The sequence below is a fragment of the Seriola aureovittata genome, chromosome 9 (genome assembly GCF_021018895.1).
Source record: "Seriola aureovittata isolate HTS-2021-v1 ecotype China chromosome 9, ASM2101889v1, whole genome shotgun sequence".
NCBI classification, from domain to species: Eukaryota; Metazoa; Chordata; class Actinopteri; order Carangiformes; family Carangidae; genus Seriola; species Seriola aureovittata.
In genome coordinates, this window is record NC_079372.1 from 22,328,710 (window position 1) to 22,348,247 (window position 19,538).

The 19,538-nt window shown below is 40.1% G+C and overlaps 1 protein-coding gene across 1 annotated transcript in view; it reads right to left on the bottom strand.

Annotated features, from left to right (window-relative positions):
• plch2a (phospholipase C, eta 2a) overlaps positions 1–19,538 on the bottom strand; it is a 176,385-nt gene that overhangs the window by 13,127 nt on the left and 143,720 nt on the right. Inside the window, exons 7-18 of the mRNA XM_056385930.1 lie at positions 17,892–17,985; positions 16,942–17,145; positions 15,628–15,748; positions 12,804–12,975; positions 8,589–8,696; positions 5,378–5,533; positions 2,965–3,063; positions 2,213–2,313; positions 1,860–1,948; positions 1,286–1,468; positions 1,087–1,194; positions 327–451 (exon numbers count right to left, since the gene is read on the bottom strand). Coding sequence (XP_056241905.1) covers positions 327–451; positions 1,087–1,194; positions 1,286–1,468; positions 1,860–1,948; positions 2,213–2,313; positions 2,965–3,063; positions 5,378–5,533; positions 8,589–8,696; positions 12,804–12,975; positions 15,628–15,748; positions 16,942–17,145; positions 17,892–17,985 — 1,560 coding nt within the window. The remainder of the gene's footprint in view (positions 1–326; positions 452–1,086; positions 1,195–1,285; positions 1,469–1,859; positions 1,949–2,212; positions 2,314–2,964; positions 3,064–5,377; positions 5,534–8,588; positions 8,697–12,803; positions 12,976–15,627; positions 15,749–16,941; positions 17,146–17,891; positions 17,986–19,538) is intronic.

Genomic DNA, 19,538 nt, shown 5'->3' on the forward strand with positions numbered 1-19,538 from the left:
GAGCTCAGCTCACTCCTTTCTAACTCCACACTCCCAGATTTTATTACTTTTCAAACTTGTAGTGAACCAATGCTGACTCAGGACATTTATCAGACTTCACACAGCTCCTCTGGAGACACTAAAGGCTTTGTTCAAATATTTTTTTTACATACTGTCGCTGTTGGGCAGAAACCTTGCATGTCTAAAACTGTTACTTTTCAGGAAATGACATAAACAAAACGAAACCTGTGCTAAAAATAACTGAACACCACAGGATTAAGTCAAAAGGTCTTTATAATAGTTTCCATTGATTACATTTTTGAAAAACCTGGATGTATGTGTCCTACCTCTCCCCGGTCCCCTAACATTGAGTCTTTGGGTTTGGGCAGCTGTTGTCCACTGATGATCTTCAGCACCAGCTGTTTCTTCATCTGACCTGGCAGCGGGTCCTCCAGGTTGGGGTTAAAGGCACCTGCAGTGGGTAGAAACGAAGTACAATGGTTATTTGTGATCCCTTACTTACAAAATTAAATATTACATTTATTTTTATTGTAACCTTTTACACTTCAAATCAATGTAATCTTATTTGAAAGTCAAGTATTACCACAAGTCTTACATGTTTACCTGGAATGTCTAATTTGCAGAAACAACATTTAAAAGGTCCCATATTGTATGAAGTGAGATTTCCATGTCTTTTTTTTTTTTAATTATAAAGCAGGTTTGGGTTCTATATTCATACTGTGAAAGTATCAAAGCACTCATCTACAAATAATGCACACAGCCATTATTCAGACACTGAGCCTTAAAACGAGCCGTCAGGATGTCAGTAACTTTGTGATGTCACAACAAAAGATCAATAAGACATTTAAAAAACTACAAATTACAGAAGCTGCAAATCACAAAATGCCTATAGCATTTTCTACCAATATCAAAACATTTCTAATGATTAATTATGACAATACTGACACTGATATCTTGCCTGACATAATCATGCCTGCCAGTGCAAAGTGGAAATTGCAAAATGAAAATAATCCCGAGGTCTATGCTGAAAATAAACTCCATATTTTCTACTAAATGAACTGAATGAATATTTTTTCACATGCTGACCTTCACACATGCAGGTAGGTTTCAGCATGTAGCCACAGTTGCCGTTACTGTAGAACTTGGCTCTGTTGAGCTGCAGGACCCGGCCCTCTGACTGGTAGTTGAGTGCGACTGAAATCAAAGGAGTGAAATGGTCAGCAACACTGTGGCGGACTGACAGATCTGACCATTTTTAATGCCGTGTGTAGGGTTAAGCTCATACCAAGCTGGCAGCCAGCATTCCAAAAGGGCTGGGGATTGAAGTTGGAGGAGTCCACACGGTAAGAGGAAGGGTAGATGCGGGAGAGCTGTCGCTGGTTGAACTGGATGAAGGACGTAGCTTTCTGCTGCATCACCTGATGGGCTTTGGTCTCACTGAGCGACGACACCTGCCAGCCACAGTTGGCTGCCCGGAACAACACAAAAGAATCTTTTATTTCTGCATCGGGCTCATGAACTTCCATTCCACTGATAGATAATAGTTAAGGTAAATATCATCAATATGGTCTCATTTAATGGCAAAAGAGTTCCCTTTAGAATATACTGTTTGTGGATGATCTGTTCAATGGAAACACAGTATTTGTAAAATGAATAAGTAAACAAGACTAAGAATCTGACCGAGCATCTGATGTAAACTCTTCATATTTTAGTCTACACGTTCTTAATCATAGAATCACTCTCAGTTGTAAGTTACCAGCAAAGCGAGGTATTGCACATTCCCTATTAAGTAGGGCTTGAGCATCAGGCTTAGCAGTGAGTAAAGCTAACACCTGTACAGCGTGAACAGAAGAGCTCACCTTGTGCCTCGATGTCATAGAGACCCACAGATCGCGTGTATTTGACCAGATCAGACAGAGCTCTGGATAACTTCATGGTCTTCTTCTTTCTGTAAGGTCATTAAAGGTCAAGGTTACAGAAGTGCCCACATTATATACTTGAGTATATTGATAATATATAAAGTATGACAGTGCGTATATACAGATATTTACTACAAAAATTATGTTACGGATAAAACAGTGTATGTTTTATAAAAGACAATATGCAGTAGAGTGGAAATATTTATATCAAAGCTAATGACAGCTTACTTTTGTAATTAGTTAAGAATACTGTCCTAGAAGGGTGTGTGTGACTTTATGAGTGTGTAGCATACTTGCTGTGGTGCAGGGGGGCACGGGAGGTGCTACTTGTGCTCTCTTGATCTGTATCTGTGTCCTCAAAGCTCGACGACTTCTTCAGCTTGGTCGACTTTTTCTGCAGAGGAAAGAAGTGAGGGACCAAAGAATATTGGTGAGAGTTGTGTAACATGTGGCACGGACTTTAAGAGATTATTAACATTTTGAAAACGTGCCCTGCAATGCCTCTGAAAAGACTGTAATACTAAAATTTGAAACCCAAATCTGGTGGCTATTTGTTGAATGCTACTTCAATCTGATTGTCCAGTGACATGCTTAGATAGTTTGTCAGTAACAGCATCCTTCCTGTACTTGGTAAGTTAATGGGGTTTGATCCAGGTTTAATGCAGATGACCAATCAGTGGTAGAGTTACATAGATGGGAACAAAGTGACTGCCACTTTAAATGAACTGAGATTAATATTGTTCTTCTGTTTTACCTGCCAACCCATTTCAATTGTTCTATTATAATGTTTTGTACATGTTTGAGTTAGGTCCAATTTTATTGTTGAATGAAAAAGTGATGCAACAACCCATTGTGTCACATACTAACACATCATCAACAGTTAAGAAGTCTGGTCTCTGGTCTGTATACTGGAAACCATTTTTCACTGTCTCCAGTATGTTCCCACCACAAAAAAATGGAAGCTTGAGTAGAAATACTCAAATACACAAAACTGATTTTTAAAAAGTGAGAGTGAAGCAGAGAGAGCAGAAATAAAAGAGCGAACCTTGCGTTTAGAGAAGTTCCCCATGAAGGAGCGGCCTGTGTGCTTGTTGCTGCTGGGATTAGCCTCATCTGCTGTGTCCGTCCCGTCCTCACTTTTACTCTAACAACAGAGGAGGAGAAACTCAGCGTGTTTTGTAAAGAAACATTTTCAAGATTTTAACTGAAAATGAGAAAAAAAAAAAAAAAATACTGATCAGAATCAAGTTCGTGCCACATGTCCATCACTTATTGGACTGAAATGTTATTTTATTTTGTTTTATATGGGATGACTTAAACAATTAAATTCACCAAGTGGTTGCTCTTAGAAAGAAATCACTACACCATGACGGTTAAATGTGTAAACTGTCTTTGCTTCTCCACTCAACATGAATTAAAAACAAGAAAACTGAGAAAAGTCATCAACAGCAGAATTTCACAAGACTCCGAGGCAATAACAGAAATAAATTATTCTAATTACACGTCAAAGATTGTATTTCATAGAAGTCATTTATATGCTGATAGGCTGAGAGAGTGGACTTGGAGAGCTGATTTGAAGAGAAACACTTCATTAGGTGCCACATTTATTGAGGGAAAGTCAAGAAGCACAGGCTCCACTCTCTTCCCCAGTGGTGCCCAACCTCACATTCACAGCAACTCACACATTCACACCACAAACATTTATGCAACATTGATTTTAACAACACAGGTTTAAAAGGGACTGACTTATGTAAAAGTGGACATTTTTAGAGCAGAGCACCAATGGAGAAAGCCACCTGGCAATGTTGGTGAGTTTTGTGAGAGAAAGAAAGAAAGAAAGAAAGAAAGAAAGAAAGAAAGAAAGAAAGAAAGAAAGAGAGAAAGAAAGAAAAGCAGCAAAGTCCAGATGTAACTTGCATTGGTTAAGAGTCAAATATGTGTTTTTATCCAAGTAATGTATTCATATTCACTTCTGGCTCTGTTTGAGTAGTTGTGGTTGTTGGGGAGAGGGTAACTAATCCATTACTCATACACACTGTCACAGCTCTGTCAGGGATTTGAACTGGCATCTGTCCAGTCCAGATCCCGTCCCTATCACCTCTGCATAGTTGATTTCAGAAGAGAGTGGAGGAGTGTGTAAATAAGGAACCGTCAGTTCAATGTCTGGCTTGTTTAAAGGATGATGGCTGACTTTCACCGTTTCCTGCATTAAGCCAGAAAAGAACCAAAACATAAAATATTTTGACATTAATGTCCTTTTTTAGCATTTGTTTACACTTCATTTGAATTAAAGTAAACAGTATCTTTCCTCCAGCTACACCTGAAAATACTGCTGAAATTTACTAACAGCTTTGTGTCTATTCCTCTCCGAAACACATCAAAACCATAAACCACTAATCTCAAACTTCATTATTTCTGTATTTTGTCTCCATCTTTGTGCTCAGTACTCATTGCTCTGTGTTTTTTGAATTGAAGTTGTAGCATTAAAGGTGGAGTAACCGATTCTAATCTAATACACTCCATCAGATTCAGTTAACATCTCCTCATGGTCTGCTAGCTGTCTTTTACGTGTGCTAAAAAAAAATCTGGTGTTCCTACACAGCCCTGGCTCTGTCAATGGGAAAGTAAAATTAAAGTGACTCGCACCAAGCCATTTCGGCCAATCAGCAACAGGGGAAAGAAACAGAGGGGACATGCCAACGGATAGTGCCAATTTTAGAATTACAAGGGGATGAAGAAGGACCAGTCTACCCTATGTCACGTGTGGAGTTTTCAATGGGATGGATTTGAGCTGGAAATAAGAGACGTGAAGGCGAGGGCATGGAAGAAATGTCTACTGGTGGTGGCGTGACGGTGGAATATACTCCACAACATAATCACACTGTCAAGGAGAAATGGTTGAGGAACAGCCAAAGAGGAAAACGCCAGAGGAACAGAAATTTAAATAGAGGTGCTATGATAAGGAAAGGGCAATGAGATGTGTAAACATTGGTTACAACAGTGGAAACTGCACAGTGGGATTAGGAAATAAATTCAGCCCTGGATTTATCCACTGAAACTGGCCTGCACCCTGAATGACTGGCACAAAGAGAGGCCAGGACAGAGACTGACAGGACCAGTAAAAACTTGAAGAACTCCATGAACGTTTTGATGGCACACCAGCTGACCTATGCCGCAGCACACTTAACACCGACAAACAAAAACCATTATTACAAACAAGTATTAATATCATTAACCATCGCCAAAGAAAACATATTACTGAACTGGAAAGACAGAACTTAGGTATCTATAACACATTGGCTCAATTTTCTAATCAGATCATTCAAATCTAGAAAAACTTACAGCTTCTCTAAAAAACATCAAATCATAACACAAAACCCATTCCCATGACAGTATTTCAGAAACTTCAGGTGAGATCTTGACTCACTAGGACTCCCTGTCTTCCTGTCTGTGTTTACCTTGGAGCCAGTTTTGCCTGTGGGCTTCCCAGCAGGGGGGAGGGCTGCAATGGTGAAGCTGTCTGGATCCTCTCGGTCTCGGATCTTGGACTCCTTCATCAGGTTGTCCAGCTTTTTTTTGGCCATGTTCTCCACCTGCTTTCTGTTGGCTGACGTCTGGAAGAGGAATAGTCACAGAGAGTGATGATGATTGTGATCATACATGATACATGAGATGAGGCTGACGTTCAACAGTTCCTGGGAGTTATTACTCATTTTCCATGTCATAAATGTGGCACGTTTTACAGAGAGGATAGTTTATATTAGTAGACCACTGCAACAATTTTGATTATCTGTTAATCATTTAAGTCATTGTCAAGCAAAAGTGCCAAATGTTCTCTGTTTTAGTTTAGAGAATTTGCTGCTTTTCTCTGTTTTGAAATAATTGTAAATTATCATCTTTGAGTTGTGAACTGTTGTTTGGACAAAACAAGTGATCTGAGGGACATCACTTTGGACTTTAGGATATTGTGACAGCCATTTTTTGTACTATTTTCTGACGTTTATAGGCTTGAGAAAAATAACCAACAGATGGACTGATAATGAAACAAATTTTTAGTTGAAGCCATAAAATATTAACTTTTAAAAATAATTCTTACAAGAACAGACAGTGAATATCTCAGTGTTTAAAGTTAGGAAAGCAGGATTTTAACTGAGGTTGTACTGTAGAAGACACTTTGGAAAGGTCTGAAAAGGTAAAAGAAAACACATGAAGCAAGATCCATGACGCAATAATTTTAAGTTACATAAACCTCCCACACCATTTGACAAATGGCTGCTTCAGTCATGTAACCCATTCCAGATGTGAGAGTATGACAGTAAATGATAGTATATGGTAGTATGTAAGGTGTCCAAATAATATGTTATGTTTTGTCTTGCCAAATAATGACTCCTCACCTGCATCACATCTAATGGCGTCAATGATTTTCACAGGAAATATTACATCAATAAAAAGTATTTCCATTGAAAACTGTAGCAGTAACAATGTCTCTGGAAAGAAATGTATTGAGGTGGAAGGAGAAATCTCAGAGACAGAAGAACTACTAGAAGTAGTAAAGAAAATGCTTTTATAATCTAAGTAAACTGATCCCTGAGAGTCAACTGGTTTTATCTGAAGTCCTACAGGAGAAAGCTTTGGTAATCATCTCTTACTCTGGTCTGAGCAGACTGAGATTAAAAACACATCATGCAGGATCAACCAGAACTCACATTTCATAAGGAGAAGATGAAGCAACACATTATGTTACATGAAGCAGAACCTCCCTGGGCGGCTGATGAATGGACCCTTCACATATGTAAGCATTTCCAGATGTGAAAGCATGACGGAGAATGGCAGTGAGACATCCTTTATACAGATGCAGTGGAGTAAATGAAAGATGTCCTTACTGAGAGATCACTGCTCAATGCCTCGCACATGCTCAATTCAGCCACGTGGTGGCAGAGTGTATCCAGAAACCTGCTCTGTCTGTCCGTCATCAGACCACAGGCACATGCACCATGAAGAGTGAATGTCTAAATGTCGAGTGCAGATATAAAGGACTAGTATTGAGCTTTTATTAATGAAGAGTGTGGTCCAATCAGTGCTGTCTAAACATTATTCTGACAAACCTTTAACCTGAGCAAAGCCTTCTTCTGATCACACGGCACACAATATACTGTGTGTTGTAATTCTTATTCTTCTGGGTGTTTCAGAGGTTTCTCCACTGACAGAAATACAGCACTGTGCAAAAGTTTTAGACGCTAAAAGTAAAGTGAGGATACTTTCAAATATAATCAAATGAATGTTTTTACTTATCACTTAACCTCATACAATGTGCAGTAAAGAGAAAAAAGATCAGATCAGTTTTTGCTGTGACCAGCGTTTGTCTTTAAAACAGCACCAGTTCTCCTCAGTACACCTGCTCGCAGTTCTTCAGGTACTGAGCTTGAGGTTGTTCCAGCATCTTGCCACAGATCTTAAATAATAAAAACTGCAACAACATTAGCCTTTCATAGCATTGTTGGTCCTGGTGCGTTACCCAGCAGCCCCGTTGGTCCAGCCTAAAATTTTGTCTTCTCAAAAGAAATTATACATTTTCAACCTAAATTTAAAACTTCATGTAATAATTCCCAGATAGTCACATGTTTGAGACTATCCGATTAAAACATTAGCTGTGTCTCAGTTTACATACTTCCATACTCACACTTGTTTTGAGTTCATAAGTGTGTTCACATTGACAAGTATGGCAATAAGCAGTGCACTACAAATACCCAGATGGTTCAGTCAAAAGAGGTCAGAAAATTGAGTCTAAAGCGATGGACACTTCTCACCCTCAATGGTCGCCACCTTGGAATGTAGCAGAAGGGGAGGGACCACCAACCTATTTTCAAAAAGGGCGACCAGTGAAGGAAGACACATTGTCAGCACTGATCGCAACTTAGTTTCCATGTCACATAACACATGGGGCACACCAGTGAGTAGACTGTGTACACAGTGTACTACTTGTGAGTGTACAGACTGAAGTATCCGATCTGAGACAGAGCAATTGTCCAGCCTGTACCTGCCAGCCAACACCTGCCATCTAAACCTTAGCAGAACTCTGACCAATCCCAGGACCAACATGCTGTTAATTTACTGCTTATTCAACCCTTATAGGACCTGCAAGTCACCTATCCTCGTGCAAGTTCGGTTTCAGATGAAGAATCCTGCATGGAGCATCTTAAAAATGTAATATTGTCTGGTGTTTTTTGGGCCTATCATTTCACACATTCACAGGCAGGATGAGAAAATATGGCACATGACTGGGTGAGATTTCTGAGGTAGTTGAGGATGAGCTTTTTATACAGTACCTTCCACTTTGAAAGAAGCAAGCAACAGTTGAAGAGAAGAGGAAGAAGAAGGGACAAATAGGAAGAGAGAAGAGCAGGAAATGAGAACAAATAGCCACAGAGAGAGAGACAGAAGCAAACAGCAGAGATACAGATGATCAATAACAGAAACAATGACAAGGCAGGAGAGGAGAAGACTCCAACACCACTGCTTAGTTTAAACATGAACCATCAGGAACAGGAAATAGACACACGATTCACTTTTCATCTACTGCACACAAGGATGCAAAACCTGCATGTAACTCTGGCAGATAGAGGAAATAAATGTGGTCAAGTGGAGGAAAAGACCAATCAGGGAACATACATCTCCGTTCATCAGCTTGCAGTCGTCCTCCATCTCATCGGCGCTGTCCTCGTCCGACACGTCCCCCTCCTCTGCGTTCTCGTCGATGTTGGGAGGAAGTTTCTTCCCCTGGTGGAGAAAAGAACAAGTCAGTGGAACAAACAGCTGAACCCTTCATTTAATCTATTTGTCCAGTCAGGGACCGTCCTCTCACTCATCTCTCCACTGCACTGTATACAAGCCAAAAAACATTAGGGAAGATTTGAACTTTGTGCCTCGCTGCTCTCTCTGGGGGATGGCTGTATTTGCACATTAAGTGTTTGCAATCTGCATGCTCTACTGGATGGTGGTGTCTCAGGTGAATTGTGGTACTTCCTGTCTTTGCTGCCACAGGTTTTTCAGATTAGTTAATATCACCGATCTGTTCCATGGTGGACTTTAAAGTTAATCAATAAATCAATCGAGCAATCACTTCATTTGTCCCCAGTGGGGCAATTGGGTATGCAGCAGTGGGATATATGAACTGAGCACACATAAAAACATAAAAACACAGGGTATATAAATACAAAACCAAAAGATAAAGGACAATTAGTTGATAAAAGCAAAACAGAGACAGTACGTTAGTTAAGTTAAAATCTACCTTTTCCTGCTAGAATTTAGGATGGGGATGTCACCTGGTATAAAAGAACGTTTGAATCTGTTTCTTTTGGCTAAAGGGAGTCTGAGGGCGGAACCAGATGGTAGAAACTAAAACAGCTGATGTAAAGGGTGGGAACAATCTGAAAATATGAATTTAGCTTTCTTAGGGACCTGTTTGTTGTAAAGATCCCGCAGACTATCCACATCTACCACCTGATTTAGTATATTTTTCTGTTACAGTCCAATGTTTATATAATTTATTTTGATAAATGAGCTGTCTGTTACTATGAGGAATGTCATATGATCTGTCATGTCATTTCTTTGAATGTATATTGTCAAGCAATTCATATCAAAGTGTCTCATATAATCCCCCTTTTTTATGGTTATCTTGGCGTTATCTTCGGCTAGAAATCCCTCCTGAAAACCAGCACGGCAAAACAGAGGATTTAGTGGCTGATAAAGCTGTGCTTAGACCCTGTCCATCTCTGTATTTTGCACTTTCTATTATTCTCATTGACAGGCCTCAGTGGGAAAGATATAAAAGCGACTGGACAGTGAAGGATGTACAGGTTCAGCTGGAACAGACGGGCCCACTCTCACTGCCGGAGCCATGGATTTTTCATTAACAAGCGAGGTAGTTTGTCCTGTGGTTAGCAATCATTCTCAATCACAGTGTCATGGAGGTGGTGGTCTGCAGCAGCACCATGTGGTTGACAATAGTCTGACCCACAGTGAGGCTGCACAGTACGAGTGTTGCAGGGCAGTGGGGAAGCCGAAGTGCTGCATATCAGAGCTCACACACTGGTGCGTACACACAGGTAGTGGCGCTGGAGCAACTGCTGGCAGAGCGGTTCTCATCGGTGCCAGGTATTGGCGAGGTGCCGCCTCTTTACTGAAAGCATCTGGTGTCAATAAAGCCTCATTAACCTCAATACTGATCCCTCCCCTGCTAACAGAGGCTGCTGCTGATCAACATGCTGCCCTGCTGCTGCTGCTGGTTAAAGCTGTGTATGAAACTAACTGTGCTTTAACAGTTTACATACATTACAATGAAAACATGAGATGCTGAAGCTGTGGTTCTTCTGATAGTTACATATGACTTAACCTATACATTCAGTCCTGCGCTGCCTTAGTGTTCATTGATTTTCAACTGGACTGTATTGAATATCTCAATACAGTCCAGTACAGTCAATACAGTCCAGTTTGAAATATTGCAATATACAGTATTATCGTTGTTATAATGTAATTATATTGTTGTACTGTTTATATGTTTCAGCTGTTTTTTTAATGATACATTATTATTTTATGTTTCAGGTGTTTTTTTAAATATATAATTACATTAATGTATTTCTTTTATCTTTTTTATTATCATATTTTTGCAAGGTGCAATGTACAGTAATGAAAGTAGTGTAATGAGGTTGGACTTGGCAGCAGAAAAAAGAAAACGATCTAATCCATACTTAAATTGTCCTTTCGTCACTCGGAGCTCTGTCGCATGGCATACCTCTCTCTCTGATTCTGTCAGTATCCAATAACAAAGGCAAGAAAAAAATCACAGTGTGTACAGTGGAGCAAAGTGGTTTGAAGCGCTGGACGCTGATTTACATACATTTGCATAAACGCTAATTGACCACTAAGCCACCACCACAGAATCAAACCAAAAAAATAAATAAATAAATGTCATCGTCAGTCCGAGCAGTTCCGTTATAATTTGTGAGGAGGGGTCGCCCTCGTCCAGTGAGGTTGGGGGACTGGGTATAGGTGGGGGGGATTCAACAGACCACATTTCCTCAGTAGAATGTAGTTCCAATCAAAACTGTCGACATCGTGTTCTGTTGATGTGGATTGTCCAGAGTAACAAGAGCACTGAAACAGACGCAGCTAAACTATATTCACACCCATTGCAGCGGCGAAGTCTCAGTTGTTGCCTCGATATTTATTTATGAAATGAGTTGGTAAATTTTTTTTCATTTCTCATTCAGTTTTTAAGTGTTATTGCATTTCAGCAAAACTCACTGTTGTAATCGTAATAATCGTGTTGCTCATTGGAGCGGCTGACTTCCCATCGACATGATTCAAAAGAATTCAAAAGGCCCGGCCAGTCAGGTGCTCGGGGGCGGCTGGGTTAGACGCTTGCCCCGGCACCTTATGTCTTTTGTAAACTTTGGTAAACTTTATGAATAGTTTTTTGTGAATTGAGGTACTAGTTTATATTGAAGGGAACTGGGCTAGACTGGTTGCTGTTTCTTGTGTACTTGTTTTGAAGAGGGCGCAGAAAGGTTTTGCTTCTCATTTAATTTCTTAGCTTAGAGTAAAATTGCCATTCATGTTTAGTTTGAGTCTTTTTGTTTTAGATTTTTTTTTATTTAAGCAGCATCCACTTGTCCTATTCCCCTCTTTGTTTACCTTTGTTACCCTCCTTACTACCTAATAAATTTTGCTTAACCAATTCCAACGGGAAATGTTGCCTCCCTCTTCCCCAATTGTGAGCCGGGTTGTAACAAGGACTTTGTGATTTCCCAGAGGAAACAATACAGATCATTCATTTTCAGACCCCTTCAGTTTTTTCAGCTTCATGTTGAATAATAAAAAAAAATCCCTTTTTCCCTCATCAATCTACCCTCAATCACCCATAATGACAAATAGAACAGAATTGTAGTCCACCTGTGGTAAACTCAGCTTATTGGACATGATGTGACACAAACCTGTATATAATTAGCTGACAACGCTCATCAGAGCAAAAACCATGAGGAGGAAAGAACTGCCTGCACAGCTCAGCGGCAGGATTGTTTTAGGCTACAAAAACATGAGGCGACCAAGAACCTGATGGTGACTCTGGCTGAGCTCCAGTGATCCTGTGTGTATACTTTTGACGAAGGTCTAGAGGGACTGAAACATTAGTATGATTAATAAATTGTGACGCTGAGCAACAGCAGTGACACTTTCCAACACACCAGGACCTGAGATAGTTGGATTTGTGAATATTTCTCTTGTGTGAAGCACAAAAACATCATAGCGTCGTTAAATGTTCAGATTATGAGGTTAAAGGCTGTTAATTTCCTGCTGTAGAGATCTCATGTGGCCTGAGAGGCTAAATCCACAACAACCTGAGCACCTGCCACATCTAACAGAGTTAGCTGTAAATGCACTAAATCAATTGAGGGTGAAATCGAAGAGTACATCACCATTTTTATCGTCTGGGAGTTCCCATCAGCTGTGAAGTGAAGCTTACTACCTGGACCTGCAGCCACCAACACATTTCACCAAATATCTGTGGTCAGCTGGACTCAGGATATTGCTCTTTGATGATAAAATAGAGCAGTGCACTGTTAATATGCACCTTCCATAAACATCTCATTTTTATTCTTTCCTAAAGTCAGGTTGCGTTTTTCCTTCTTTTCTACTGATCATCATTTTCAAACACTTCCAACAAACGCATCCCTGACCACTGTCGCCTGCCTTTGAAGTCTGCTCTGTGAGCTTCAAACTCCAGATAATAAAATGGTGAGCTAATTGCCTGAGGACTGACTCCTGTCACTGAGGAAAAACAGTCACTTTTTAAACATCCACACTGTGCACCACCCGCTCCGACTTCACCTTAACGAGGATCTTGCCCTTGAGTGTTTCTGGCGACGGGAGACGTCCAGACTCATCGGCTTTGATGTTGGAAAGGTCCAGTTTGTCCCCCAGGATCTCAATCAGGTACTGAGCCATCTTCTTCTGCTGAGGAACACTGCAGTGGTTCTCTATGGACAGGATGACTGGATAGCTGAGAGATAATCACACAGAACAGATTGGAGTTACAGGACGATGATGACATTTAACGTCCCCGACAACCCCTGTGGTCTCATTAAGCCACTGGTTAGCAACCGGCCTTTTTTATCAAACATAAAAGCTTAAAGACATCGTGACGCATTTACTGATGTATTTTATGTCGTAGAATAAAATGTGAGAATGTCTTGAGCTTGTGTTAACCAAAGACCTTATTAAAGTCATCCAACAAAAACTATAAATGCTAAACTGCTAATATATATCTGGGTTTTAGGAGCCATTCGTGCAGCACTCTATTCCTGCAGAAGTAATCCCATTCCCATCAGTCTCATCTGGACTTCTCGTGCTAATTTGCCTGCTAAACCAAGACAGTGAACATAGTGAACATCAACATGCTTATTATTGAAAGTATTCTTATGTTAGCATTTAGCTCAAGTTCAGCCTCACAGAACCACTAGCATAGCTGCAGACTGTTGCAGCTACTTTCAGTGTTAGGGTTTTCAATCTGGACTAACAGTAGATTCATTCCTGCCTGACTGTATATCTGTCTGCCGGATATACAGACAATCAATATTTACATTTACACAGTATTTATTTCATTTATTTATTTATTTTTTTGTATGTATTTGTCTAGCAGTGACACTAAAACAAAAACAGTTATTCTTAAAAGCATACCACTCTTTAAAGCTTTTATTCTGGCAGATTTTCATGTCAGTATGGTATCAATAAACCTAATTTTCTTGTGACATGGTTTCAAAAAAGTCTTTGGTTTAGAGCCACTTAAAAAATGCAAATGTCCTCTGCAGATTGCTCGGACAGATATTGATCATATGAAGTTTATTATCACTTGTAAAATGACTCCAACATGAATTCTCTTTTATCTGTAATTCAACATTCAACAAATGAGCACATCTGCACAACATTTTAATCATTATTTTCAATTTGCATGAAGCATATGTGGTCTAACATGTGAAACAAGTCTTAAAAAGCTACATCCAACAGCAGACCCCTCATTCACAACATGTTGACTGTGTTGATTCCCAGTCTCTGTCAGATGTTTGTCCCTGTCAGCTCTCTGCACAGCCTGTTTTTATTCAGTGTCCTGGAAAATCTGATCGCTCTTTGATGTTGAATGCAGCCTTTCACCCTGCTCCTTTTTCAGCCAATTATCTGTGGAATATGTTGTCCACAATTATATTTTCAAAATCACACACTGAGGGCGAACGTGCGCACAAAGCGAGTGTTTCTCTTTCTTTTTACTGGAAGAGACGGGATCTAAAAATAGAGATTTTCTCTGCATCCTCTAGACTGTGTGAATGTCGATGGGATTATCACCCTCTGATGCTGTGAGGGGGAGGAGGGTGTCTGTGTGCATGCTTTCTTTTCTGTGTGTGTGTGTGTGTGTGTGTGTGTGTGTGTGTGTGTTGTTATGTTTCTGCATCTGCACATGTTGAGTTATGGTCTGTACATACAAATTAAAAGGAAATACATAAATAAATGAGTCATGAAACATAACAAGTGCAGTTTAAGGGCTAACTATATGGTTTGATTAGGATGGAGATGATGTGAAACACATGCTGTGACCTTCGCTGTTACAAGATCTCAACCCAACTCACCACCTATGAGAAATTTTGGGATGATTTGTCAGGGATTGTTCACGCATGCAGACTTAAAAGCTGGGACAGTCATAGGCTGCTATTAATTTTTAATGGGACATGGCATTTCAGTGCCATGACGCAAGCTGAGCTAGAGAGTTTAAAAAAAAAAAAGGGGGAAAGTTGAGGAAAGCTCAAGTTAATGCAAATTTCGTATGATTCAATGTGAGTAACAACCAGGGACAGACACTTTATTCCTCTCGCTTCCAATGCAGATACAGGACCACAATACCAGCCAGTCTTACCAGCCTCGGTGCCACTGGTATTACATCAATTTCAGCAATGCATATCGTATTAAAAAAATACAAAACAAAGCTATTGCGTACTCTCGAAACAAACTGTGCAACAAGAGAAAATCAAATATGAAAGACTAACAGCAAACTAATGAGACGGAAGATCTACAATTAACATGAGCATGTGTGACAGTCACACTTTAACCTGTGAATACTCAGCCCTCAGAAAAGCTCAGTGCACCTCTGACAACAACCCTGTCTCTGTCTGCATATGCTTTTATTCTAACCCATTCTAACCTGTCAGGGAACGCCTGTACAACCGGACATAATATGTTTCAAATGTAAAGAAGCTTTTAAATGTATTCAACCCTCCCGACTGGGCGATCATATTCCAAGCCTCATTTCTTCCATTTTCTCTCCATGTATAACAATCCAGCAGCCTGTGTAATTCAACCCTGGCGTGTGATTGACAGCATACGTGTCCACACTGCTGCAGTTGTTTTCCAAATGCTTGTTAAAGCTGCACACACACACACAAACGTACACACTCATGCACACACGCCTGTCTTATGGTTTGTCAGTTGCAATCGAAAACAGAAATGTGACACTAAAACATGAAAGTCGTTTTTGGAAGCTGATTGAATATGTGAGCATGAGAGCCAGTGAAAAAAATAAATGAATGAAAAAGTAAGAAAATTTTAACAGATGCTAGTGTGTGTGTGTGTGTGTGTGTGTGTGTTTGTATGTGTGTGTAAAACATACTCGTTCTTGACGAAGGCGTACTTGTTGATGGTCTCGATAACGTCTTTGAAGAGAATCTTGGAAGTGAGGGTGTAGCCGTGGTGGACGATGGGTTCGCCATCCTGACCGTCCCAACAGTCCACTGTGGACAGGAGAGAAGAAGAAAAGACAGAATGACCAAGAAGCTAAACCCTAAAAACTTCAGCGTTGCTGTCAGAACTGTCCTGACCTATAGAGCTCCATTCGGCCCTACAGAGGCAAAACACAGACCATATTTGGTTTGTAGCCGACATCAGTTTTACTATATAAAAAAATAGAATGCTACAGAATAAGACCTACAAGAGGAATGATGCGTTTTCATAGTTTTTGGTTTATATATCACTGATTGACATTGACTGGCTGTATTTGTGAAAGATCCACCAATGAAAACTAAGACATTATTATGGATTTTATAGATTTAAGTTTATTGAACAATTTTCTAAAGGACGTATATCGATTGGTTTTAAAGTAATAACCATAAAGGTATGCTTAGAATGAACTAGAATTAACGCTTTGCGGTTCTCCGCCTCCGCCACACGGACTAGTTTCAGTTTCTGTTGTCAGAGTCGCTCTCAGTTGTGGTGTATATCAGGGATTCAAATCAAATTTTAAAAGTGAGAACAAACAAACAGTAAAAAGATTTTAGTAAAAATATTTTCCTGTTATAAAAATAATTTGTGTGCAATATATAAATCTTCCTGTAGCTTGTTGACATAAAATTTCATTTTGAATGTACCATGAGGTCTGAGCGTGCCGCTTTAACCAAACCTTGAGTCTAGCTGACCTTCATCAGAGCAAGTGCATGTATGTTTACGAAACACTTGCATGGACCTCAGTCAGCTTTGATTTCTGCTGCCTTCAGTCCTCAGGCAGTGCAGTGGGTAGTGACCTTTTTACAGTAGATAATGCCAGGCATCCCCGACCGTGTCCGCCTCCCCTCTTGGTTCACCCCAACAAACATGTTTCTAAATTGTATTGCAAGCAGAGACAGGTTGAAACCGTAACTAATCAGGTACTTATTTAATATTTATTTCTTCAGGGCGACTGGTTCAGGCCATGGTTATTTCTCGCTCAGTGAAACCATTATAGATGGTCCAGAAGGAAGGAAAGAAGATGATTTGCTTTATCAGGCAAGTGAGCTGCATGTATATGAAAGACAACAGCAGTGTCAACCCAAAAAATATCTGCACTGCTACTTTTAAAAGCAACATAAATTTTGAATCCTATGTTAAATTGTGCCTATGTACTGGAGGTGTATGTCAGGTATGTGTGTGTGTTCCACATGTGTGTGCTGACCTTCTACACAGCGACAGCCGGCCTGCAGCACCCAGGCGTACATGTCCACCCTGGACTGTGACATCAGCTGGTCGCCCATCAGGTACGTGTTGTGTGAGGAAGCAATGAAGTAGTTGCACAGCGGCTGGTTCATGTCCTGGTTCACACTGTAGTGGTCTGGGTTGAAGATGTCCCCTGCTGGGCTGCGCATGTAATTCGTAAAACCTGAAAGAAAGTTGAACAAACAGATTTTTACTGCAGGTTTATCCAACAAAAGTTTTACTCTGAAATCTCTTCTGTCGTCTGGCATGAAGTGATCGAGAGTGAACGGCTCGTTTTTAGAGAAAAAGTTCAGTATGAAAGAGGAATGAAACAATTTAAAGCCAACAGTGATTCAATTGTCACTCTTGTCAAAGATCCCACATTTATCCACATTTGTTCATTTATTGAAGTGTAATTTATTATATTAAAACACATAAATACCACACTGAGTTAGTAATATATTTATTTGCAATGGCTTGAATCAACACAGAGATGTAAAATGTTTCTTTACAAAAGTATTTCTTATCTGATTCAACAGCAGGTAGCACTTTATCAATTTATCCTGACATTATTTCAGTCAATTAGTCAGAGGACTTGCACTGCGACTGCGCATCCATTTGGTAGAACACATACTGAATCTTTTCAAAGACACTGGTGTGAAACTGAACAAGCTCTTATTGCGATTAAAGGCAGGAATTGAAATATTCAGAAATATAAAAAAAAATCTGGTTTTAATCAGTTCAGGTCAAATGACACAACAGAACAAAACAGGGGCTGCAACTTGTTCACCTGGCAAAACTCTGACCTTTCAAACCAACTCCACTGTAATTCAGAACTAAAGAGAAATTCTTTGAACATACACTAACAATGTTCAGTGAGAACCAAACACAACAGAGCCAGATGAAAAAGTGAAAACAAAGTGGACTTACCATCAATCCCCACAACTCCTTCCTTCTGGTTCTCAGAACACGGCTCAAACTTGTTGATAATCTCCAGACAGTGGTCCTTGGTCACCTTGGTCATCTACAAAGTATAAACTTGTGTCAAAAGACAATATGATGCGCGTGCTAAACACAGAATAATGACACACATATTCCTTGTCAAGAAAAAAATCTACATGTGTATGAGGAGCTCCATACATGTCATGTCTCTTTCCATCCTGCCTGCCTGAACCCAACAGTTTCTCTGGTAGCCGCTCTGTGAGGCTATCTGATTGGTCAATCAGATTCCCATCTCTGTTAATCATTTAAAGGGGGTGTGGCCGTACCAGGCCTCAGCCCTCAGCTGGGACTCTCGCACACTGTGTCCCATTTGTGACGGTTTAAACCATGTGAGAGAGTGAGGCTTTAGCGAGATGACACGCTATCTCCATTTTGGAGTTTGGTTTTCCTCCCCACTTCTGAAGCACTAAGCAGGGTGAGTGTCTAAATTTGTGGTAAAGTGAGTACACATGAGAATGAGAGTGCTGTGCGGAGATTAAATCCAGACATTCTCAGCCCATAACCATTGTTACTGTGGACTGAGCAGCAGAGCAGCTCACAGGCTGCTGTCAGCTCAACTCTGACACACTCACACTCTTTGTATAGTTATGAGAACACATATCTGTTCAGCTTTAAAAACAGATTATACAGTCCAGACCATCCGTATGTTCGTCAAGGTCTTTGCTTCAGCACATTCTATTTGAAATCAAACAATGGAGACTAAATTGAAGTGCCAAGGCTCAGCTTTCGTTTGAGAAGTTTTACATCAATACAAAAAGAAATGTGTGAGAGATGCCGTCATTTTTATCACAAAGAGCCAAAGTTTAGTGGTTCAAAAGTAATTGAACAGACACACATGAAGTCAAATTAAATCTTCATATTTAGTCCCATATTTCAAACTTTTCTTGTGTTTTATTCAGTGTTGATATCCATAAGAAGGTATATTTGTGGTTTCAAGAACCAAAAACAGTCACTTGAACACACAAATGGGGAGTTACACATCATCTTATTTCTTTTTTAGGCACAAAGAAACAGATGCCAAAAAAGTGTGTACTTCTGGAGACCAGCAAAGGTAACTCTGCAGCATAATTTCAAACAAATGGCCTCATGAAACTGCTGCAACCATTTTCCAATGACAGGAAGAGTAAAGCACTGGCCATAATTAGAGAAAAACAGAGCATCCGAGTGGAGCTGACGTCCAGCCGCCCAAACAGAGCCTCTGCTTTTAAAATGACTGGATCTGCACAATCAAATAGTTGGGAGTGCAAATTAGCTGAAGAGACAAAACGAGTTGGTACACACATTAGCTGTTTTTCTTTTTCAGATAATGGTACCATTAGCGAGGAGATGAGCTCCGTCTCAAGTGCTATGATGGTAGTAATGCTAACATCGCTGTCGGGCCCTCATACGTTAAGGAACACCTCAGGGGCGCGATGGCTACTCAGTTCAGCTTCTGACCTCCCATCTCGCAGGAGCTAAAAGCATGGAGCGGTGACAGAGCAGGAAGAGATAAAAAGTTCTGCCTAGGTTTCTGTAGCAGCTCATGAGGGTCTTTTAAATTTGATGGGTACAGTATTCAGAAAGCGCCTTTTTTAG